The 26638-nt window shown below is 40.7% G+C and overlaps 1 protein-coding gene across 11 annotated transcripts in view; it reads right to left on the reverse strand.

The window, feature by feature from the left end:
• The window catches only part of KALRN (kalirin RhoGEF kinase), a 483534-nt gene that overhangs the window by 288806 nt on the left and 168090 nt on the right, over nt 1–26638 (reverse strand). For all 11 annotated transcript variants that reach the window (XM_042041538.1, XM_042041539.1, XM_042041542.1 and 8 more), the window contains exons 4-5: nt 25667–25781; nt 334–526 (exon numbers count right to left, since the gene is read on the reverse strand). In XM_042041538.1, coding sequence (XP_041897472.1) covers nt 334–526; nt 25667–25781 — 308 coding nt within the window. The remainder of the gene's footprint in view (nt 1–333; nt 527–25666; nt 25782–26638) is intronic.

Raw genomic sequence — 26638 nt, forward strand, 5'->3', positions numbered from 1 at the left:
TATCTTTAGCATTTTGACTTGATTTGGTATTTGGTGGGGGTTTTTTTGTTTTTTTTCCTATGAGAAACAAAGGAAAGACTTAATGCACCACCACCAAAAATAAATACCACAAAAAAAACCCCTCAGCAAAATGAACTATGTGAACCTCTGGGATGAAACATGTAACTTATTCCACCAGTGTGCTCAGAAAACAACCTGATGCCAGGGCATCAGCCTAGTCTTGCCACCTTCCCCCAGAGGTATATTTTGCTTTCAGTCACAGGGGGTTTTTTACCTGAAGAAAGGTTCTTATCAGAGATAATGCTTTACCATACATTTCTACATGGTTCTCACCTCAAAGATGAACTTGGAACTGCCGAAGTTTGTTTTCTGCTTCTGCCAGAAATTATCAGGTTTTATAATCAGGGCAACATGAATCTCAGCAGGAAAGGCTTCTTGAAGGGTTTTTAGGAGAGGCTTGATCAAATCCCATTTGGATCCCCGCATATCAATAATAACAGTGAATCCTCGTTTGCAAACATCTTCGCTGCAGGAATAAAAGCATATCATGAGAATTAATATTGTGGGCAGCCACACGGAGGCTTGACTTTTGTTGCTGGTGTTTGGTGCTTCAGAGCAAAGCAAGGAATAATGAACGAAAAAGACTAAAGATAGTACAGTATAAAGGCTATAAGAAAGGTTATATTAAATGTATTATAAATTATATATTATAATGTAATTTACATGAAATTCAAGTGTCTAGATTACAGTTTAATCTCTAATTTTCCAAGCATGTGTAATTCAAATACTCATTGAAATCATACATACTTTCACACAATTGAAAACAGAATCAAATATATCTGTATAGAAGCTCTTTATGTGTACATACAATGGATTCTCCTTTCAACATATTCAACCCAGCCAAAGTCAACAAGCAGGGTCCTGTGCCTTAGCATTAGTGGCTACTTGTAAATTTGGGTGCCTTCATTTTTAGAGGCCCCTATAAGGGCTTTTTAAAAAGTTCCAGTTCCAGAAAAGTGTCATTTCCAGAAAAGTGCCTGGCAATTACTCCCTGACAGGAAGGCCCTTGTGACTCAGCATGTGCACTGTTGTCACTGGGGCCCTTTTCCCTCATGATTGATCTTCCAAATGCTACAGGACCTTTTTTCAATCCACAGTGAGACTTTTCTGACAGCCTTTACTCCTTCTTTCTCAGAAGTCCAAGACAGTTATCTGGCCTGGTCACTAGCAATGGGTGGGGCCCAACAACACCAGAGCATTCACTTGAAAACACACCTCTTCTTTTTCCTCACAAGAAGAGAGGAGAAAGAATAGCATATTTCCATTCAAGTCAAGTCTGTGCAGCTTTCAGCATGGCTTTTCAAGGGACATAGTAGTATTTATCCTCAGAAAAAGAGGTATATGTATAATGCAGAAATTGTAAGACTCTTTAGCCTCCACAGAAATATTCCCAGTGCTCAAACACACGGGATGACTTTCACTACACTCTACCTCTTTAACTTCTTAAAACACTCTTTCTGCTAATAAGATCCATCCTACATATTCAACGGAAAGCAACTCTATAAACTTGCAATTAGGTTTCTGGGCTGGAACAAGGACAGGAATATTCTTCATAGGAGGCACACACTGGACTAATACATGTTAAGAGAACCAGCTAACTTGAACAGTCTCAACATAGTGCCAGGCAGGAGCACTCAGAGACAACAAGCTTGGTCCTCTGCCTTGGCATTATTGGTACATCCACAGCACACTGCATAAAATAGTCAGTGCAAAGAAAAACTAGGGAGACCAGGCACTTCCAAACACTCAGGAATACAGACCTTTTTATTCTGCTTTTACCTACTGCTGAAAGGTCAGACATCTGATCCTTTCATAACTAATGCCAAAGAAAGGCTGTAAAAGAAGCTTTGTTGGGGGTGCTACTGCCTCTTGCCTTTTGGAACAAGAGCTGAGACAAGGAATCAAATCAGAAAGCAAAGAATAGAAAGGGGGTTGTGTTTTGTGTTATTTTTCTTGCAAATCTTTATAGGATCTTCAGGAACTTCTGCCAAATCACTGATCCCTGTTTTACTAAACTGACTTTTCCAAGGATTTCTTCAAACACTTGACAAAGAGATGCAGGAGTCATATGGACACATGGAGGGCTCCAACAGCAGACAAGTAACAGGTAAGTGCAATCTGTCTTTTCTGATATAAATAAGTAAATACACCACCACCATCCACTGCAACCACAGCAAGGCATAGCCAATATTAGCTTCATTCCAACTCCCCTTGCCACAGCCAACCTGCCAACTTACCAAATCTGATGTAAAACATTAACTTAACACTTATTAATGAACAACATAAAAACCTATTTTGGTAAGCAGAACAAAAATGTCCTGAAACACTGAAGTCTCCTGTTTATGAACCTGAACTAAAGTCTTAGACACAAACAGATCCAGATCCAAAATTGCAATTTTTTTTTTTTTTAATCTGATGAATGGTACTAACCTGTAACAAGATCTGTGGGTCTGTAGTATCATCTACACAATTTGATCCCCCCAGCACAGTGATAACTCCACATTCTTCTGACTTCTTGCAGAAAATTAGCACCTGATTTCTAAACCTGCTTGTCAAAATCTATTATTTAACAGTGTTTAAATTGTTGCAAGACAGAAAGCTGCCTGCTCATCATTTCTACTTTCAGTTGCAGAGCTTGCTGCAGAGATGGTGCCTTTGAGAGCACTTATCCTGCACAAACAGGTAGCTGGATACTAATCAGGTACTAATATCTCAAAGAAAGAAATGGGAGACAAGAAAATTATTTAAACTGTAACCTCTTCAGGGCAGGGACCATCTGCCATGCTCTGTTTGTTTAAAGAGCCTGCCTTGCCAGAGGTCTCTAGCTACCTATATTCATACTACAGTCTTCAGCTGTCTGGAATGAATTCCAATGAATTACTTTTGAGGAAACCATAAATGCAAATCTAGGGAATTAAAAATAATGAGTAATAATGGTCTGCAAAACCAAAACTGAACATGGAGGTGGAAGTACAAAAGGCTTACATAATTGTGGGGACACCTTACAGGCAATTTAATAAAAAACAAAACAAAACAAACAAAACAAACAAAATAAAAAAAAGGCCAAAATTCAAGTTGCAATATCCAAATATTTCCAGCTATTGACAGTGTCCTAAAAAAGTTGGCCTAGACATAATGAAGCTCCGATAAACTCTGGTGAGGCAGTCTGGAGCAATTTGTCATCTCTGACAATCAGTCATTTTTCTTCAGTTACCTCAGCATGGATTGAGGAAATGACCCGACATTCCTTTTGAATAGTCTGGCCATGCTTATTAACTTTATTGCTTAAAAGCAACAACCCAAACCCTTCCCAATCTAGCAATTGATCGGGAAAAGCAGCAGCAGCAGCAATCAAGCTACCTCCACATTGTCCAAGCAAGACATGCCTTATTCCTGGCTCCCAAGATGATACATCAATACACATATCTATTACGCACAAGTAACCACTTTAGTAAGGCAATTAACGTTGATTGTGGTGCTTAATTTTTTCCGGTATTGATATTTGACCAGAAACTGGAAGAACGCTCAAATCAAGGTATTTGGACAATCCATCAACCTTTTGGCTGTGCTCATCTGGGCTAGATTTGCAATGGTGAGCAGAAATTATTTGATAGTTGATAAGTCATTTCAGTTGTTCCACTGCTTTTAAGCAAAGAGCAGCTTCTCAGTCTAATAAAAATACCCTAGAATATTTGTGAAAATAATACTTATGATCTGAATTTAAAAAAAAAAGGTATAAAACTGAAACTCAGAAGCAGATGTGATAATTTTGTAAAAATAAATGCCTCTATTTTGATTTCCTCTTTAATTCAAGCGCATTCTAAATTGTATTTTCTTTGGCAAGAGCTGTCTTGCTGGGTACCAAATGAATTTAAGGACTTCATGCTTTCTGATTAATCTTTCAGATACCTATTGATTATGTGTATTTTTCACCCTTATGGTTTGGCCAAAGCTTCTGGCATTTTGAAGCTTCAGCACTTGATTAGCTGAAATAGCGTAATATCTCCATTCTCATTTTGCAGTCATGAGTTAATGATGAAGCAGCACATTTAGCATTCCTGTTGGACCACTAAAAGCCCAGATCTGACATATCCAACATCTCATTCTAAATACGATTTGTTAACGGGGAGAGCAAGATCTCTTTTAAGGCAGGTCAGCATAACCTTGTCAGGAGACACTATCAGAATAACAAGTAGCTCTTCAGGCATCAATACATAAGTGCAAAATCTGTAGGAAATTAATTGTTTTTGAGATCACCATTCCTTTGACAAATGTGGCTGTAGTCAGCCAATTGGTTCACAAGCTGAGAGTGGAAAAGAGGGAGTGAGAGCAGAAAAACAGGTATGTGAAAGCCTCCAAGCACAAACTGTTATCCCAAAGGCCTCACTTCATATGAGATCTGACTAACTCTGCTGCCTAGTCTCCATATCAAAATGCACCAAGGTTCACTTCAGTAATTTATATGTTAATATTTTTGGTTAATTGCAATTTTTTATTCATTTTGTGTGTGGTTTATTTACTCAGCTTGAAAATAAAACTAGGCAGGGAGGTTTATAATCAGCATCACTTGCCGACTTTCATAGTTTAATTTCTCATCACCATGTCGAGCCTGAAGTTCACCTTGTCAGTAGAAAGAGTCAGTACCCATGTTCATAATATACCTTCCAATACATTTAGAGGACCAAATATAGCACTTTGTAGTAGACCTGTTTGCCAAGCACTCCTGAACAGCATTATTTATTAAAATATTTTGTTCTATTTAATACTTCTCAGCAAAATGTACCTTGCTTATTATCCCAGTTAAGAGATGTGTTCCTGCAGTGTCACACTGCCAGTCTGAGCTGTCACCCACCACTGCCAGTGGCAGCAGCTGCTCAGTGGGATGAGACAGACTGTCTTTGCAAAGATCCTGGGACACTTGTGACTCCTAGTCCTCACATCTCCCTTGTGTGCTGCTGTATCAGAGACCAGGGGAGGAGCTTAGTGGTGCACAACCCAAGAGCACCACTGCTCTGGAGTAACAATTCACAGCAAGCTCCTGCCAGAGAACTCCAGCCACCTAAAAGACTGTAGGTGGACAATCCTTCATCCTTCTTTCCTTCTTACATTTTCAAACTTGGTTTCACAATGGTTTTTTGCAATTAGAGGAGAAACAGCCACCCAGACTCCACTTCCAATTAATCCTTTCTTCCTTAGTGTGACCTAAATTTGTTTATTCTCTTTCAGCACTGAAAAGGAATCACTCATTCTCACTTTTCTTTTTTAAAAAGAGAGAGAAAGAAGGAAATCAAAGCCAGTTTCACAGTGGCTGGAGCTGGACATAAAGCAGTGATCTAGAGAAATTTCAGTGATGTGTTGTAAAAAGACTGGGAGCCAGTGAGGTCCAGGCAGAGACAAACCTCCTGTCTCTGATTTCCAGCCACTGCTCTTAGGGGACATGAGGTGTGTCTGTGAATGGCACAAGAATGCAGATGTGTGGGCTGCACAACATCCACATTCAACCCCTGCCTCTGGCCCCAAGTCAACAGGAAGGGAACAGAAAGGCAGAAAAAACCCAAATACATCAGCAGAAGCTAACTGGTGCCAGATGGGTTCTCCTGCTATTCTCAAGGAAGTAACTCATTTTGGTATTCAATTTTTACTTCTAAGAAAAATGGCTCTGAACTCCAAGCAATTCTGTTGGAAAATGATGTAAGCTAGCAAGAACAGATACCAGCTAGGTGTAAGAAAACCTTTTTCCAATATATAACCATGATCCCATGAGCTCCTGGGAGTCATTCTGAGAGGTGCAGGTCCCATTCGTACCTCTGTCAGGGTCCAACAGGGCTGTGTTCTGCTCTCTTCTACCCAGGTAAAAATCCTGAACTACATCATTACAGCCCAGACCAGAACTGGGACCCAGAGCTCTGCAGGCATTTGGCCTCCTATTTAACTGAGCAAATAAACACTATTTGAGAAGCTTCCTGTCTTCATTCAAATAGCAAAGATATAAAACACAGCTGTGTCCAAAAACTGCATGATCGCAGCTGTTAAAGCCAAATCTGGAGACAAAAACTGTAATTTTTCACATTCCTGTTCAGTTTCTGCTGGTAAATGATGTCTTCATCTACACCCATTTACCCTCTTCCCCTTTTGTTGTTGCACGTCTACTATATTTGGATCAATATCTGGCAGGTCTTCCTTGAAACAGCTGCTGAGATAAATATGAAATTAATCAGGGCTTTGTTTTTGTTGAAGCAGGGCTACATTTAAAGATTTGTTACTACAACGAAGAAATATTTGAACAGTAAGTACCATTCAACTCTCTCTTGAGCATTTAAAGGCTTGTATTTGAGATGATTTAGCAGAAACAAAACAAAAATGCTTTACCAAATGAAAATTATATGTTCTTGACATTTGCTGGAAAAAATAAATATTAGGGTTGTGTTGAAATATAAACACATGATTCTTGAAAGGTTTGGATGAGCAGAGGCTATTGGAAGTAAGTTTGAAGATTCAAATCCATTGGATTTCCAGAGGAGAAATAGATATATAAATAAATATATGGCTGTACTTAGAACAGCCAGACTACTAAGATTCAGAAAATAAATGGATCTTTCTACTTGCACTATGAGGTTTTTCTGCAGTTCAGGCAAGGAGACTGTGAAGGCCATTTCACATGCTGTCACTATGAAGTTTAGTCTATGGTCAGCACTGCCAGATTTTCACACAAGGAAAGGGATACTTCATCTGGGCAATGAGTGCTTGGGGTCCTAGACACAGCATCCTAATTTATCAGTTCACAACATCAGTGACTTAACAAGTGAGTGAATGGAGCAGGGTGAACAGCTCCAGGAGTTCCAGTCAGCACCATAAACAGGGTCACCCTGGAGTGGAAAGCCTCCAGATTGCAAATACATACATTTCCTTGAAATGCGCTGTGGGAGGCAGAGAAACCCAGAGGGGAAAGACCTTTAGTAGTATAAAGAAGCCTGCAAACATGTTCAACTCATGCAAAGAATGATTAATGTAGGTCTAGACAGTCAACAGCAGCACCTGGTAAAATCCAATAATGTCCAGAGGCAGACACAATGCCAAATTCCTTCCTGATGCAGGCAGGTATAACCACTCTGGGACTTGCACATTTGATCCAGGGCTCCACTGAGCTCATAGATGATAATAGGAAAAAACCCCTCTTCAAAGACAATAAAATCACTTTTTCTACATAGTACTGACATCTCTTGCAGTAAGCACTCGTCAGTTCCCACACCCTGCTCCTGACAGTGCAAGAGAGCAAGGCACACCCGTTTATAGAACTGTAATTAAAATAAGGAACTAGGGAGAAAAGATGAGATGTTACATATCAATTCAAAATAAGATATTTCATTATTAGAGCAGGTTCTCATTAAAGTATTGCTGAATTTGAAAAAAAGCTTTTATAACAGCAAAATATTCTGTTTAACCCTTTTCAGATGAAATAATTTTTTTTCATTTTGTTCCTTTTTTGGATCAGTCTACTCAGAAAAGAAGAGTGCAAAAACTTTGAATTTTATAGAAGTATTTTGACTGCCATAACATTTCAGAGCTACATTTGTGGGAAATTTCTAAATCTTTTGGATTTTTCCTCATTTAAAAATTTGCACTTCAAAATAGCAGATTCTTCCACAACTAAGTAACTTAGCTTCTGCCCATTTGCAGTGCAGAGTTCAGCACGAGATTTGCTTTGCACTTTATGTCTTCTAAGCAATAATGGTATAACTATTCCTTAAGACTTACAGGATTTTGGCCAGAATCCACACACAAAATAGGGGCAAGCACTGAATTCCAGTGTATCTTTTAGGAGGAAAGGTTGAGTACTCCATCCCAGAAGCACTCTGTGGTCCCTGCTGTGGGTCTGGTTTGATACTATAAAGGAATTTCAGTTCTCTTTAGAGTTGCACAATTAAAAACTGACGCCTCTTTTTTCCCCAGGTTGGACAATGAGGACTGTCCATGACTAATAAATTAGTGGTACTCTTTTTTTTTTTTTTTGAGCTCCACCCATATACAAACAAAGCAGGTCTTTGTAGGCACAATGATTTACCTAAAATAGTTCACTTATCAGATAGATGCTTCCTGCCATGCCAGGCTGGGTGAAGACTGCCTGTTGTATTACATCCAGAGGACTTGCTCTGAAGCTACAAAATCAATCTGTGTTGTAAGAGACACTTGTAAAATCAATTTTTGTGTATTCCTTTATACAGCAGACTTTACTCATTCTTTCAAAAAGCTACCACGATGGCATTGAGAGCAGAAAAAGTCCTTTTTACAGAGTCCTCAAGAGACAGAGGAAACTGATGTGCTGTTCCCAACCCAGCTCCAAAACCTCTAGCTTATGTCCAATTTATTCTGATTCTGTCTCCTAGCAAGGCCAGGCTCTCTCACTGTGTCTAGCAAGAGGGGCTAAGCTGTGCCAATGAAGCCACCGGATGTGAGGTATCATCCCTTTTCACGTGTGGAGACATAAATGTGGGAGAGATCAAAATCACTGGAGCTGACTGAGCACAAACAGGTTGGTAACTCAGAATTTCAAAGGCATTAGAAGACCTCAAAGATACCGTTGACACCCAGAGTGAGAAAGCTGGATTTAAAAAAGCTTCTGGAAAGCAAAAATGAATCCAATAGTCAAAATCCTGGGAATAAATATGCAAACTCCAGCTGAGTCAGCCTCTGAGCTAACATTCTCTGAGTGTCTTCCCAAGGTCACTTGAAGTATTTCTCCAGCCTCAGATGCTGTCACCTTTGCAGGAGACTGAGCTCCTCAGGTGCCAGTGTGTGGTCTCCTCAGGTTCACAGTCCATCACCCCACAGCAGTGTCCCACACCGACAGGAACTCACACATTGCTGTCATGGCAATGCAGTTTTAATGTTGCTTCCCTTACAATCCTGAACTTTCATCACGGTTGCAAATAATTTCAGTTCTCTATCAGTACCTCTACCACCTATCAGTCACCTCTAATTGGAAAAACCAGAGGAACTGTTTTATCAGCTGAAGCAGGTTCAGATAAATGCTCTGAAAAGTGATTGCCTGATTTCAACTGCCTGCTCCTTTTCCCCTATTAGCTATATTGCTTCTCTATCAAAAGCACAATAAAACTTCACTGGCAAATCCATCTACAAGTGCCACATGTGAAAGAACATCAACCTATTCATCTCAAGAACTACATACCCCAGGTGGTGCTTTTCCTGTTGACAGACCTGAAAATTATATTGATAAATTAACATATGCCAGGATAGTAATGATAGGAATCAGCTAGTCAGAGAAATTACTATTTATTGTAGATGTCGGCAAGCTCACGGTAATGTAAATCAGGGAGAGCAGATTCTTGAAATACTGCACCTAAGGATATTTCCCTAATACTGAGCCACTCATTTGACCTGGAAGAGGCACATCAAACACACATCTACTCCACTAGACTAACGGGTTTCCTACCTGTGAGTTAAACTAATGCCACTATAACTTCCTGTGCAGAAATGGGCGTAATGCAGTGGGTTTCTGTAGCAAGCTGAACCACCATAGTTACCCCCTCCCCTCCCCACCAGAAAACAACTGACGAGAATCAACAGAAACCACTTCACAATTGCTCTGCAAACCCCTTAGCCTCACACTGGACACATCCCCCAGTTTAAGAAAAGCTGATGACGTGTGACTCCCTGATACTGAGATAATACAAATATATGCAGCTATTTTCCTTGCAATTATAGCTTCACGGTTTATGCATTTTTTACACCTGGCTGGAGCACTGTAGTCCAAGGGATGAGACTGAGTCAGGTGAACCTCGCTGGGTTATTCACCCCCTTCCTGTGTGTGCTACCACACTTTGCTTTATTGAAAAATGCCACTGCATTCTTCCATGGAATGTATTATATTTACCACATCTTCAGACACAGGGAGGATCCAGAATTGCAGAAAAATTGCAAATTGCCTCATGATTGATTTACAAAAGCTTAAAAGAGATCTGTTAATAATCTAAGCATGTGCTTATTTATCCATACTGGGATATATTCTCTGTTACACGTGTGCTGATTTTATATAGGAATCATTTATTGCTCCATACCTATGCTTATCTAATTGTACTGAATACACATGCTTTATTAAACTCATAAATGAGCACATTTATGGGTCTATGTGAAAGTAGAGCCCTTCATATTTTATTTATAAAGTGGAACAATAGAACAGCATTGACCTAGAACACCCATTTAATTCAGAGGATTTAGGGTTGTTCCACCGACTTTTCTATTTTTTTGCCAGAATCAAAGCTTTTGGGTTTTTTAATTAGATTTCTAGCCCATCTGCTTGCAAAGATAGCCTTGACAATATAAACTAATGCACATTTGTCTTGCTGAGTCTGCAGTCAGTGGAAGAAACATTAAGACTAGAACATGAACTTGCACTCTCCATCTTATTGGGGTGTTAACTGAAAACCCTATTCTGGCAGCCTAAATACCAGAATTCTTAACTATTTCACTGCTGCTAATTTTGCCACCAAAGCTGCAGACACACCACTTGCCAAAGCCATGAATTATTCACATAAGCTCTTGCCCATTTTGATGGCCATGCTGCACAATTCAGGCTGTCAGTTAGGACTGGGCAAGTACCTGGCCTGCAATTATAATCAAGGATTTTACTCTTTTTGTATTGTGTGGAGTAAAAGCAGTGATTGCAGCATAATCAAACTACTCAAAGCTTACAGTGGAAAAGACTGCAAAAGCACAACTACTGGGGATTTGATGTAGAACCCACAGGAGCACTAGTTTAGTACATAATTCAAAGTGCTTTATGACATAAAACTAAGGAAAACAAGTTAAAACCTTTGTTGCTATGACATGCTTGAAAAACAGCTCAAATAGACTTTTTCTTACCACTTGAAAACAAAAAGAATACTGCACTGGTCTCTTATGAGAGTGATGTTATCCAAACTGCTAAAATCATCCATAAAACTAATGACCCTAAAAAAAGCCAGCCCTGATTCCAAATGTAAAGAACTGTTTCAACCTTCTTTAATATAAACTCTTCTAAAATAACTATCAGTGTGTGCTTATTTCCCTTAAGCAAGCTCAGGTTGTTGATATCTGAAGAGGGAGGTAAGATCAAGTCCGGGTTTATGACAGTGATTGCTGCCTGAATCATCACATGGTGGGGATGTTGCATGGATGCAGTTGTATCCTAACACTGGGGTTTTTAAGGACAGCAATGTTCAATGACCATGTTTCTTTAGTCCTATGGCCCATCTGATAAAAATATCTTCCATCTGGTTCCTGTATGTACGGTTGTCCCTCACAATAGAAGGAGCTTGATTAAGCAATTAAGATGGTGCATGAAGCACATGTTTACACTTGCTGGATATGGATGGACTTATGATCACACTTGACTGCTTTTCTGGAGGAGGATCACAGTACTTAAACAAGAATTAGAAAAAAGACACAGTAAGTAGAAGCCTGCAGGCCAGGCAGGCCTTTTACTGCTTTGGTTGACCTCTTGCATCAATTTCCAATTTTATTGTAGTAAATTAATGTGTTAGCCTGAAAAAGTATTGATATCTTCCTTTCATTTGTGACTAAGAGCAGACATGGTGAATGCCTGTTTCCACCTCAATGATTTCCTTCTTATGCCCCTGGCAACTTACACAATGAATAAATATCTTTATTCTGTCTTAAGACGTAGGAGACTTGTGGAAAAGTCTGAGAGCTTGGTAATGGCTGCCTAGAAAAATCCTCTCTAGTCTGTTATCTTGAGATTGATTTGTTGCTTAATTCTGTTTGCAGAGCAGATATATATTTCCAGTTCATTCAGATTCTGTTGAAGTCAGCTGTAGCCTGGAAGAACTAACAGGGGAATCCTGTAATTTTCACAGGAGGCACCCACCAAAGGTAGGAAGAACTAATGGTTTGATAAATCAATTGAGACTAACTCATAAAATTACCTAATATAATAATTTGTTCCCAACTACCTTAAAACCCACCCCAAAAAATCCTGGTGATAATGATTTTGTTGCTCTTCTCTCTGCCCTATCTGCCTGAAATGGCTTATCACTAGCTTTGTTAGAACTTCACCAATATTTGAACCTATGTGACATAGAACAGTGTCCCAGCATTAGAAACATTCAATTTTACCACTGCAAGAAAAAACCTACATTATAGGAATGCTGACATAACCTGTTGTATCATCTTAAAATGTAACATCTTATGAGAGATTTTAAAGAGCTTTGCCATGAGTAATCAGGTGTTAAATAAAACAGGGTCCAATACTATGCTTTAGAGTATTTCACTCAAAACCAAAACTGGACTTTGACAAAGAACAAATCACATGCCAGAAGATCTATGACAATTTCCTCTGAAAAGGAACTTACTTCTTGGCCAAGAGAATAAGAAATACAAAAAGGAAAGCAATGACTCAAAAAGCTATGTGCCAAAAAAATGTTCACAGGTGTAGGAATTAGACTTTTAATAGAATCCCTAATTACACATTTGACTTCTGGCATCTTTTCAAGGCAGCATGAACACAGTTAAAGTTCTTTGTGCATTTGTATTCTCCCACAAAAAATGGGAAAAAATATGCTTTCATTGTAAAAACAGTTATAAGTCAGTTGCCTCTAAAAGGGCAATGTGAGCACAGTATTAACAAAATGGACTTCAGCTTCTGGAAATACTTGTCAGCAATTTCAAAAGCCCAGAAATGGAGATCAAGACAGCTCTGCACTGGTACTGTATCCAGCACATTCATTCAATTCATATTGCTCCACTTTCTTTACCTTATTCAAAAGTGTCTGCTTTAATTTTCCAAGTGCCCCTGGGAATGTAAAAAATATATAATGAGGACAACTAGCATCTTATTTGCTAAGGTGAACATTTCTAAACCTAGTGTCCAAGTTAGAGCAGGTGGATTCTCAAGTAGCCTCTTTCTCAAAGGTATTGAGTGGATTTTACTGAACAAAAATTTATGCCTTTTTCATATAATTAGTAGTGCCCAACAAGTCATCAGGCAAGTGCTGCTGATGCTAACACACACAGACAAAATTTAACAGTCCCTAAAACTACTGTGGTGAAGCGTACTACAGAATTCATTCCTAAATGAAAATCCCAGGAAAAATTTTTACCTGACCCTATTTCCATGTCACCTACAGTTTACAATCAGACACTGCAAAATCATTGGGGTGGCTGTTCTGGAAATTAAAGAGAAACTGAGATTTCCAGTAAGTCTGGTAAGAGTGGAATGATATAACAGTTGAGTTTTGCCTTGTGAACAGAGAGGGATAAAACCCTAAAAAACCTGCACATACTGCTTGTGTATTTGATTCCTAGTCTAACAGGTCATTAACAAAGCAGAGCTCCCAGACATTCTTCCTATGGGTAAGATTTTTCACTACTTTCCTATGTACCTGACTTTTAATTAGATTTTGGAATGGAATTGCAGCTCCGACCCACAAATCTCCAGTGGGGAGCAAAATCTTAACTAATCTGTGATCCCAGAAATGTTTGCTTCTCCAGATGCAGTTTCTGAACTAAATGACAAATGTTGTAGAAAGAGAAGAATGGAGAAATAAGGGGACATAACCACAGCCTTGGATGTGATTAATCAGTGTTCTAAGAGTTTAGTTATGTCTTTAGAACAAAAGAAAAACAGAGGTCTTAAGGAAAAAGAACATATTGCCTATTTGAGTAATTCTTAGACTAACAGTTTATTAACAAGGAAGCTTTTTCAGACATGCCTCCTATGTGCAAGATCACCCATTAATTAATTGGGCACCTTTGGGATTACTGTTGTCCCCTAAATTCTTCTTCCACTCCCTAGAATTGCTGCATGGCAAAATGGTACATTTCATAACGAGATAGGTTTTCCAAGTGCATTTTCTAAGGTCAGGCAGCGACACAGTACACGGCTAATTTCTTACACAGTGCTCCCAATTCAGTACTCGGAAAGGCAGCTTTAAGACCCTGCATCCCAGAAATTAGAGGTCTAATCGGTGCACACTATTAAAGGGATGTGTACTTCTGCCTCATGCAGTATTTTATCTATAATAAAACCACTTAGGGTTTTCTATCTTCAGGATATTGAAATATCAGCTAATATGGTTTCCCAAACATTTACGAGATGTCTCCTGTATGGACTGGTAAATACAGGTTATGCAGTTAAACCAAGGGAGAAAATAACTCTCTGTTGAGTCCTGAACTAAAATTCAGGAAGCTCTGACTGTGTGTCTTCCCTGATGTTCAGGTTCCAGCATGTGACCTAAATGGGTGGCCTAAATTAAACCTGAGGCTCCATCTGATTACTGTCTACAAAATTAACAAAACACATGAACAGAGCTGCTAATAAACATTGTCCTTAGTTGGTGGTCTAAGCAGAGCTGCTAAGTCTACTGAAATGAAAATGCAATTTTAGTCTCCAGTTAGGATTGACTCACAGCAGAAAAGCAATGGAAGGAAAAAATTTGCATTGCTGCATTAACAGAGGACTTTGGCCTCTAGGGAAGTCAACTGCTGAATCACAGAAGACTGAGATAGAAGAGACCTCCTAAATCATTTTAACCAGAGATGTTGTTGGTCGTTTGCCAAGAGAGGACAGTAATCAGTACCAGAAGCCTACATTGCTTGTAGCTAATTTTTCACTAGCATTAAATTAACATGCAAATAATGAGAAATGATGGGAAACTAATTTAGACATATAGTTTAGAGCAGTATAATTTAACAAATAGTGGTCTCCATCCACCACAACTGTGTAGTGTGTAGGTAGTATGCATGCCTTTTCCATGTGACATTCAAAGTGTAGGTGCATAGTAGATTGCACATGTACAGGAAGCCCATTGGGAGTTCTCTAAGGTATAAAAAACTCTTTTTATTCCCAGTGGAATGTGATTTTTGCCCATGGAGCAGCTTAATACCATGCAACAGCACTTCAGAACACAGCATTCCCTCTTGACCTGACACTAAGTGTTTTGCAGATTGTCCCTCAAGAACATCAAAGCCATGAACCATGCCTTGCAGAATGGCAACATACAAGGAAAATTTGAAAATCCCTCCCGGAATTCCACAGTATCACAGCCCATATATGAGTACAATGTGCATTTTAAAATGTCATCAAGTTCCTGCCAAGGATCCCACCCATCTCTGTATTAATGCTGTATTGGTATCCACATTATTTCTATTCCTTAAATGTGTACACTTAATAACTTGTTTAGGAGTAGTGGAGGAAGAAGGGCTGAATTATACCAAGCAAAAAGTACTTTTAATTAGTAATTCTTTCAAACTAAACTTCAAAAAGTAGTATCTGTTCGATCCTAAATGACAACAACAATAGCACAAGCATTTGGCTTGGCAGACCCTCAAATAAATAAACAAACTATAAAACTTAACTTATCCTTCTAGTGAAAGTTTTCTAATAGCACAGCATTAATATTAGAAACTGTCAATTCTTTCTTGTGTGAAACAGGGGAAAGGGACAGGAAAGGCATATGAAAGCAGCCTGAATCTGGCTGGAGATGGACTACTGCTGCTATGATTTTTGGAGAGGGATGCAATTATTCTACAAAGCCCATGCTCTATTACAATTTCTATTCAATGACTTTAACCAAAAGGACCATTCAGCAAAGATGTCCCTTGTAAATACAGCATGGAGCTTACAGCAGGTTCCTGCTTTCTCTTGTTTGCACTGTAGTGCGGGCATGTTTAAGAGGTGGAACATTTCCCTGAAAACAGTTGCAGGACAAGGGAAAGCTGTTTTGGTGCTTTGCCTTGTTGGTGAAATACCACAAAGGATCTTTCTAAAATATTACATCACTGGAAAATTCTCTAGAGACTACAGTTTCTCTTTAAAGTTAGACATAAAATAAAGCCCTGTGTACACAGTCAGGGAAACGAATCCTCCCCTGTTAATAGCAGAAAAGTACACTGTGGCACACGTTGCTGACCAGACAATGTTTGCCAAACCAAAAGCATGTCTGAATTACACTCTGCTGCCTTTTCCTGGGGGGAGACAGTCTAGAATTATTTTTCTTATTTATGATTTTACTTTGTATTAAAGTATTTCTTTCTCTCTTTTTTCTCTTAATCTAAGTACCCCAGCAGTCTCACACCGTAGAGTTACAATTATGTTTTGCTACATGCAGTGCTTCAGGATCCACAGGGAACTCTGAAGCTGTGCCAGGATCCACAAGGAAGACATAAAACACCACAGACTTGGTTAGGAACACCTTGTGGAAAACGAGAAGAAACCATTGATGAGATTTACAACTGTCTACCAAACTTGGATACCAATTCCCTTTGCAAACAGCAGGGAACTGAGCATCCCAACCTCGCAGACAAATTTTGCCAGTCCCAAGCCATACTTTCCATGCTATCCTGCTCAATCCCACATGTTACCGTGAATTGGTCATTGTTCTGTCTTAATATGATCAAATTTTCTAATACCATAAACTAGCATGTGCTTTTACGAGCATGAGAACTGCCAAACCCTTGGTAGTGGTTTGCACATTGGTTCTCTAATGGTTAATAACAAATGTGCCTCTTACATGATCTAGAGATACCCCCACACCTCCAGTCTCTAAGAAGGGCTGACTTCAGACCACCTTCCCCTCTCTGTGTACACTAATTAGGTCTCTTTCCTTGGTGCAGCTGTCTATTCTCATTACATTTGTAGAAATTTAATATTCTCCAACATTTTCCCTGACAGATTTGGTTTAACAGTGACTGACAGACAGCATGATGGCATCAGCTTTTTATCATTCATTTGGAGATACAGCTAAAAATATATTCCTGAAAACATATCCTCAGTCCTACCCGAGCAGTGCACTGGGGAACCCAGAGTTTGGAGCAGCATCCCCAACACCTCCATGCATCCAATGAGGATAACAGTCAGGCTGTCTAGGCTGAGACGACTCCACTTCTGCATCTCCCACTACTTGCTTCATACTGGCACACAGCAAAGATCTCATCCATTCTCCATGGGAGTTTAGAAGAGCTTTCCATGGACGTTGAGATACCTTGGACAATATGCCCGTTACAAAATAGACTGCAAAGCACAGCAGTTGTTTTCCTGCTTCTAATGACATCCATGAAGAGATGGCATAAGCCACTTCCAAATAGTAATAATTTCTAATAGTGAAAAGGATATAGCACATACTGGAGTTACTGATGAGGAACACAAGCATCCATAGTGGAATGAGACAAAAACTATTTTACAGTCTCTGCAAAAACTGTAGGAAAGAGATCACCTAAAAGAAAATTTAGGATTGGCTGAACTGCTGCATATTCCACTGACGGCTGCTGACAGCTTCAGGAGGGAACTGTGCACAGCCTGTGCCAGCTCTGCTGCCAGCGAGACGCTCCCACAAAACCTCTCTGTCTGCTAATTTTAGCTCTTCTGAATTACTGCTCACATTAGCACAAGCCTGCCTTCTCTGAGGAATTCTCCCAGTCACTGCTGCCTGGACCTCTTGGAGCATGGTGGAGCCACAGTTCTGATGGTTAAAAGGCCCATGAGGAACATGCAAGAGCTTTACACCAGCACTAGCATGGCCAAGGCCAGAGAGGGCAGCATGGGGAGGTGTGCTGCAGAGACTCACAAAAGACTTGTCAGAGCCACTGAGGAAGAGGATGGAGAAAATGATGCTCTGAATAAAATTTATAGCAGCCTGTGGTACCCGCTCCCTCACCAGAAAATGGGTGCAGGATATATCGTAGTTTACAAGTTTCTGCCTTTTCTGCATCACCTCAACTCCTGCCTCCAGGCAGCAGATGCTGGTACAACCAACATGCAAAAGCCATTTAGGAGGAGGAACAATGCTGATCTAATCACCAGACTGAGGGCCTGGACAGAGCTCAAAAAGCAGAGTGTGCAGCACAGCTCTACATGAGACAACTCAGGGGATGGGATCAGGCCCCAGACCCTACCAGAACCACTGGGTGTCACTAGGCCATGGTGGCTCCTGTGTCCCAGCAGTGGTGGCATGCACGGTGAGGGGAGTTGTTTTGCTGTTTGCTCCAGATTTGGAGAAATCCAAGCAGAATCCTTCCCAGCCAGAATCCTCTGTTGGCAATGCAGTGAGGTACTACCTACATCATTGCTAACAGAAATACAGCAACATGGGCAGTGGCTGCAAAGGACAGGCACCCATCTTGTGTGAGAGACCCAAAACCAGCACCTCACAGCCCCTGCAGGGAAGCTGAGCAACACCTGAGGCTCCCCTGAGAAGACATCTGAGGTTTTCTCAGGGCCTTGGCAAAGCTCAGACCCTTGACAAACCTTGAGAAGGCTCAGTTGATGTTACTGCATGGAATCACCACCCATGTAGGAGGTAGTGGTCTCCAGGTCCCCTTGGCCCTGGCTTTAGCAGGAAGCACTGCCACAGGCATCTCTTACTGTGCTCAGAGGGTTTTAACAGCATTGCTCCTCTCCCAGTAAGAAAGAGAGAGGCCAGGTGTGGTGGTGCTGCAAGAGCTGTGGCTGGGAATCCACTCCCTGCCATCCTTGTGGCTGCTCTGAACTTGCAGCCCGAATGCACTGCCTGTGGGAAGGAGAAATGCTCTGCAGCTGGGAGAGCAGGGCTGAAGCAATAAAGTCATTGGACCTGAACTGGGTAGAGGTGCTTACTTTTGCAGCCTGGGAAGAGCACAAAGTAAAACAGTGACCTTTTATTTCATTGGATGTGTTCCCTCCACCAGCCCTATGCACTGACTCCACTGAAGAAGGTATGACTGAGCTCCCACTGGGATGGAAAACAGCCCAGTGCCAGGAAAGGGAACTTCTCCTCCAGACCTGTGCATTTCCCTCGTATGTTAAACTTGGCCTGTAGTGCTCTCTGCAATCCTAAATCTTCAAATTATTAACCACCCTGAATTTGTGCTGGAGATATTAGATGAACCAGAAAGAACCCAATATGACTTTGAAATCTCAGCATGAGTCTGCATGGTTGGCAGTAAGAGTGAACTGAACTCCCTCCCCTACACTGTAAAATAGAACAATTGCCTTGGAAATAATTCAGACATAATAAATGAGGGATTCCTTCATATTAACTGTTTTCATTTGCAGATTTATAGTCTAAAATTAAGCAGATGTTGAGTGTTGAATACAATGCTTAAAAACACAATGACAAGTTGAAATCCTAGTTTCTCTGCATGTGGCAATCAGTAACTTCAATTATTTATTGGAATACAATTAAAATATAATTAAATGGAGCAAGCTATACTTAAGAATAAACAAATATTGTAGAATTTAGTGGGCAAAAAGAACCAGTAAGATTTTCAGGTCTTCCAAAACAGTACAAAATGTTTGGATACAAGATAAACAACTTAGAAAATACTTTGCAAATCCCTTTGTAAGTACTTTAAGGAGTTTACTTTAAATAAGGAATTCACTCTTGAGAGAACACCAACCTTTATTTTATTTATTTCAATTGCCAAACTCACATTCTGAAACAAGAATAATAAATAGAAAGATAATGAAATCTTCATGAGCTTGTTTCAATATTAACATTAAGTTAATCTCATTTGCTTCTATTTCACAATAGAGAGACTTCTGTTAGACCCATATCGATGATCACTGCTAGAAATGAGATGCAGAGCCCAGCTTACAGTGCCTTTTATTAGTCTTTAGAGGGAAAAGGCTACATGAGCTGTGCAGTTCACAGTACACCAACTGCAAAGCTCTGTATCATGCTATTTGTGCTGCTTATCACAAAACCAGTCTGAAAACACTTGCACTCTTATGGAGCTGAACAGTAGAACAGGGCTCAGCAGGTAACCAGGCTGGAATCACTCAGAGAGCACTCTCAGCTCCCATAGAGGGCAGAGAAATAGAGGGTATCTGCTTTAGGTCCAAAGCTGTGCAAGATTGGACCTCGCACTATCCAGAAAAATAGCAACAGGCAGTGAAAGCAGGAAGTAATTTGGAAACCAAGACCAAGGGGGGCCCCCCCCCCCCTCAGGTTTGTGTTCATTTAAAAACAAACAAAGGAAATTAAAATTGTGTATTTGTTTAAAAACCCCACATCTTTATACAAAACAGTGTCACAAAAGCTGGAGTGACTTGTTTTCATGCCTCTGATGCAAGACAGGCGTGATGAGACCTGGGTACCTCCTGACACACCTCCTAACAGGGTCTCCAAGATGGGGAGGATACAGAAACCTGCTTCAGTTTTTCAATCTGTGATTTTTTTTCCACTTTCTTTTTTTTCCCCATTTTTCATGTGCACTGAGACTAAATTGTTTATATTAGCTCAGGCTTGCAGAGTGCATTTTACCACATCACTTTATTTTCCCTCTCTAACGTAAGCATCCCCAACACCTTCAATCTTTTCTCCTAACTCCTGCTCCCCAGGCTCTGACAGCTCTTGTCACTCCCTCTGCACTTCTAGGAAGTCCACATTTTCTAACAGCTTCTGGTAAATGGGACTTTCCAAGGTTGCAGCTGTAGACACTTGCTGCAGAATTTCAACATAAATTATAGCCAACATCCACTCATCTAGGAATAAAATGCCTCAACAGGTTATTAACACAGCTAGAAGGAAATCAGAGATCCCCTTTTGAAGTGCTGATTTCCAACAAGCAGTGAACAAGTAACTTGGCCGTGAGGTGGTCAGTAAGAGGACACAGAAAGCAACACAGAGCAGTGAGCTCAGCAGCCTTTTAATAAGACAAGGTAAGAACACCACTACTTCAACAGAAGTCCCCCAATCCCTAACAGAGTGATAAAAACATCACACACCCATACCACATATGGTAGAGGCTGGATTTGAACTGGCTACAGAGTGGCAAAACACTCTTAAATTCACCAGTACTCATATCAGTTATTTACGTCCAATGAACCCCTTTCTCCAAAATACTTTACAATTATTTTTCAGATTATATCAGAATACTAAATCTCCATTAGGCTCATTAGTGCCACCACATTTTTTACTGCTGTATTTTGGTACATGTGTATGGTAGAATAATTATCTTATCGATGGCACCAAATATTTAGTTACTAAAATTAGTATGAAGTCCCTGGTGTTATTTTTTAAATAGATGGTTATTTTTGTAGATCTACAATAGCCTCCAGGAAAAAAAAAAAGTCCTCAAAAGCTCCTTCTATGCTAAGATCACATAACAAAAAGCAGAGCTCTAGGGTTTAATTCCTATCAATCAACAAAATGAGTTTCACACTACTCCCGGTCAGAGGAGTTAATATACACAGTACCACAGGTCACTGGAGAAGAGCTTAAAATAAATCCAAGAGTGGGTGAGTATTGCTACATTTTGCCATTCCCTGTATTGTTCTTCTAATTTTACAAAGCCCCAGTCACTGAACTAATTATTAGGGGCACTTCAGTTGTTTTACTGTTCCTAGCACCTCTCATCAAGCTTGGGCAGTTCTGAGGAGCTGTTCAAACACACAAGGCTGGCCCTTGGAAACACTTTGCTGCTGTTATGAGCCCTGGATGTCCCTCAGAACAGGGAAACATTTGAGCAGCTTTTTGAACAGAGGACAAATAAAAAGTAGATGTCTTTAAAAACACAGGTCCCTGAGGCATCTTGGGTTTCCGCTCTGCAGAGAGCACCGAAGATTGCTTATCTTGGCTCCAGAACAGATTGATGTGTTCAGCTGGAAGGTTCACTATAGCTGACAGAGAACATTTCCTTCGTCGTATTGCTTCACCATTCGAGGAGATAACTCAGGCTAATAATATTCTGTCTCCTTTTTATCCTCCTATAGCCTACACATAACTTAATTCCTAATTCCAAAGGGCTTGCAGAGGAGATTGGCCTGGTGCTAGTTTCATTTACACACATATAAATCAAAGCTCAGTCTACTGGAATAGATGGCACTGCAGTGGTGTTAAAATATAAAATCCTCAGCAAGGCCAGAAAATTCTCCCTCAGCTCCACTGATCATAAACAACATGCTATCCTCGATTCAGCCACGCCCTCCAAATTTCTAAACATTGCATCCATTTAAATTTGCATGTAAATAGAAGCTATCCTGAGTCACAAGAAATACAGCTTCGCCTACCCAGAAAGCATTAGTGCAAATGTAAACCAAGCAGAAAATGGTAGAGTAGTAGAAACTTGGCATCTGTGGCAATTATCATTATATCTAATGAATAGCATCTTCGTTTCTTAGTAACTAATTACAGTGGCACTGTTTAAAGAAAAGGACCTTGCGATATGCCTGAAAGAACCAAGGTAGGGCACCAAAGCAGGAGCACATTATTTTATAGTGTCAGGATACCCACTCACAACCTCCTCCTCCTCCCCAAAACTGCAAGATCAGGCTTTTGAACCTTCCAGGAGCTTTAAATTACCCCAGGCACTATGGACTGAAAAGTTACCATTTTGGGATAGGAACAAGCTGTGTTCCTAGATCTTCACCCCCAGGCAGTAATCCTCAGCCACACAGGAAACCCCACTGCCTGCAGGCACCTGCCTGACTGTGGCTCCCAGCTGCATGAAAGCCCTCACTATTCTGCTCTAACTCAAGCACACATAGCTGCTTTCAGAGAGCCCACATTATTATTCTGGTTTTGAAGAAGGAACTGCAGAAAGCTGAATCAGAAACTTTGAAAACTGCTAGCAAGACCCTGGTTTCACTTACCCTAATCTGTCATCACATTTCATCACCAATCTCATACCTGCTCCAAGCTCCCAGCACTGCGCCACCTCTGCCCCCTCCATTAAGATATAAAACAAGGGTTAAGTGACAGATAGTATCAACGTGGAGAGCAATCTGTCTCACTCAGAAACCAATGCACCGAGAATAAAGAAAGAATTATTATCCTGGTGTCAATATGATAAATTACAGGCTCTTTTTCCCAAAGAATTTTTAGTTTTTCAGCTAGCACAAAAAACTCTTCCCCTTTTAGCACTCAACATCAGAGCAGTTTCTTCTGACATCCTGCTCAGAGTCTCTGCTAATGACATTGTTTATTTTGGTGGATGGCTGATGCAGTTAGTAACTACAGCACTCATCTTGGAATAAACATGAACTGAGAGTCAGCGATAGGAATTCCAACTGTTCCTTCCATATATTTGTTTCCAAAACATAAGTTTGCAAGCTCTGCTTGCTGCTTGCCCTTGTTAAAGTGAACAAAACGTTTAGGGAAAATGAGTTTTCAGTGTTTCCTTACACCACATAGGTTACACAATCCCATGCGCTAAGCCCATGAAGTTTGTGGTCACATTTCCCTCCTACAGCAGTGAGTTCACAGCTGTTGCACCAGACAAAACAGGACTAGGAGGAACTGAGAGAAATAACCTCCTGATCTACCATACCCTCTCCATAACATTTATATCAATTCCAGAGGCTTGTCTATACAGCAATAGAAAGATCTAAGAAAAAAATTAGATGACTTATAGTGCTAATGGAATCCATTACAAATCTTTTCCTCATATCCAGCCTAATCTTCACTTGCTTCAGTGTAACACATTTGTTTGCCTTCACCCTACAAACTCTCTCCTTTTGCAGCATCACAACATACTTGCACAGACCCTTTTCACTCTCTACAACTGAACAACCTCTACACTTTTAATCCTTCCTTGACAGGCCACTTTTTCAAGACCTCTGATCATTCTTGCTGCTTTCTGCTCCACACCTCTCAATGTGCAAATATCCCAGGAAGGAAAGAGTACTCCAGTTAATACCTCCAGAGGTTCAATCTGCAAGGATACTTGGGAAGCCCCTCACTGCTGGGCACATTTTCATGACAGGAGATTGTACCACAGAGGAAGGGATATTCTCCAGTATAACGAGAGACATCTCCAAAGGCTTCACACACCAGGACAGAACAAGGCCTTGTAGTGACCACCAGGAGGAGAATGCTTTTTTAACGTTTCTAGAGAGACAGGCAGCTAGGTCTTATATTGGCTCCTTCAGCACATACCTCTGACCCCAGGTTCTGTATCATCAGAGAAAAATCACTGCTGCTCTGATCCAGAGTGAGGCAACCAAAAGCAGCATCAAAGACTGAGCTAATTGATTCAGTTGTATGACAGGGGGGAACAGAAAAGATGTACCTTTCTATTACTGCCACCTCCATGAGGGAAGAGCAATTAATAGAAAAGGTTGACATGTTAGAAAGTAATTTTTGCTCTGCAATTTCTTGCAACCCAAAGCAATGTCATATCTTCATACCTGCAACCATGCAAAAAAATGGTAAGATGTAGGGGACCAGTTTCATTACTGCAGCAGCTGGGGGGAATTACCAAGCTCTGGGGCGTACACTCCCAGGGAGTGACTTACTGCTCCCCAGCCCTGCAGCATGTCTGTAATCTCTCTCACAATATGGTTGAAAATGGAGCTGGCTAGAGGATAAAATGAGGGGGGTGGGGAGACTCAGCTTATTAATAAAACCTTGACAACTGAAAGTCCAACAGAGCAAAAAGTGCATCACCAGAGGACTTACAACTTCCAGGAAACAAGCCCTGGCAGATCTGGTACACACAGCTGCATTTGCCTCTTGCTCTGCAGCCAGGTGATTAAGTCTCCAAACAGCCCTTAACCCTCTACCATACCAAACACAACCTTTGTCCTCTGCACATTGCACGTTTAAGGAACCGAGTGCATTTCCAAGACCCTTACCTCTTGACTTCTAGATGCAGCCAACCCACCTGCTCGTCATGTCTTAACTTCACACTCTTTGCCAAAACATGCAATTGTGTAACAACTCATGTTCTGGGGGTTTAAAAGAGAAGGAGCTCCTGGGTGGCACAGGATGTGTTCCTACAACCCTGAGCATCCCTTCTCAGTCCCTCACCTGCCCTGGGGTAACGCTCACCTCAATAGCTGGTGCAGTACTTTCTGGGCAAGGATATTTGGCAAGCTTAAAAACAGGAAAAGGAAGGTGGATGAGGGCATATGTAATCTCATACTCTCTAAGGCTGGATCAGAAATACCTATCTGGGCACTGAGCCCTATAAATGATCTCCCAAAGCTTGAAAAAATAAATATGCTCTGGCAACACACCTTTCCTCCAGCATCCCTGGGAAAAGGATGGGGACTTGCTTGTTGGAAGAGAGCCACAGAGACTAATGCGGGGAAAGGTGGTGGTTTACATTCAGAACAATTTGAAACGGCTTTCTTTGAAAGTTTCCTCCTGAGGCCACCCATGTTCCTTCCCCACCCTGGAGAAATCTTTGGAAAGTGCTGGGGCACCAAGATCTGCCTCCTTGTACAGGCACTCTCTCCTCCCCAGTAACTACAGTCCCCTACCCCAGCTCTCCCGAGGTATCTCTCCTACAAGGTATTAAAAAGCAACAACAGACAGCAGGCTCTCTCCAGCTTGCTATATTTAACTGCAGACCTCTAAGCATTCCCCCCTTTGCACTCCCCTGAACCAGTTGCATAGAAACATGGAGAATGAGAGCTGCTCCTCGTTGCTGTGAGGAGCTTGAAGCCCAGGTTTGCTCCCACTGTCCCCGCTCTGGGGCTCCTGCATTACCACGTGTGCCATAAAAACCACCGGAGCACACACAGGAGGAGGAAGGGAACACTTTTGTTCCTCCGCCCCAAGAACTCAAGGTACTAAATGTTAATACTTGGAAATTAGCAACTGCCAAGAACAAGTTCCCCACCCACCCATCCACCCTAAGCTTTGAAGTGTTTTCTTTCTAGCTTTACCTTGGCACGCTGGCCAAATAAGTCACAAGTTTCCGAAGGTCTTCCTGCCTTATTCTGTCATGATTGCTGCGGGCTGGGAAGGTCAAGACAGGACCACCTCGTTTATCACGGCCACCTGTGGAAAATAAAGGATTGTTAGAAAATCAGGCAGGAAGCACACGTCAAAAAAACTATGTGCACCAAATTGATAAATATAAATTACAGCACATTTAAGAGTCTGCACACCCGTTGTAGCTTTCAGACTTGCCTAATTGAGGAAGACAAGCTTGCATTTGCTGGAGCTCCAAACAGGGGATATAACAAAAAAAAAAAAAAACCCCACACAAGGAAAATTGCTACTAGCACTTCTTTCACCTAATCCCATCAAATCTAAGATGCCACTCCAAGCAGGCAATGCTAATGAAAGCCTAATGTGGGGATAGTTTTAAACTCGTCAACAGCAAGAGAGGGAAAGCATTTTTCACTGTTACTCACTGTGTTGCACCATTCATTCCAAGATAGTTTACCACGTCCTGCCACTTTGAAGGGATGTATCCAACTAACGTTTATGCAGCACAATGTTCTAATCTATCAGATCATTCATTAAAATGAAATTTTGATTAGAAGTTCATGTCTCCTAAGCTTTCTATCTATAAATTGTTGCTGGCAATCAGAGTAATTGTTTGGAGGGGGGTTTCCTGTAGCTTTCCTGTCTTAAAAAAAAAACTTATTTTAAACTGTCAGTGTCTGGCCCTTCATCTTTTACAAAAATTGTCTAAAGGCTTAGCCATAAAGGAATGACTCTACCCTGAACTATACCATCTATTCTACAGCACCTTATTTTATTCTCTCCTGTAAATAGAGTTTAAGAAGATTGAAACTGAAACATAGTGCATCACTCAATGTTTAGTTCTTTCTTCACATATTATCTCAGGATTTTTTCCAGGAATTGTGTGTTGTTAGATACATGTTTGCACTGTTATCTAGGAAAAA

Source organism: Corvus kubaryi, unplaced genomic scaffold (assembly GCF_017639235.1).
Source record: "Corvus kubaryi isolate FWS band 111438036 unplaced genomic scaffold, C.kubaryi_AGA036_p1.0 37396, whole genome shotgun sequence".
Lineage (NCBI taxonomy): Eukaryota > Metazoa > Chordata > Aves > Passeriformes > Corvidae > Corvus > Corvus kubaryi.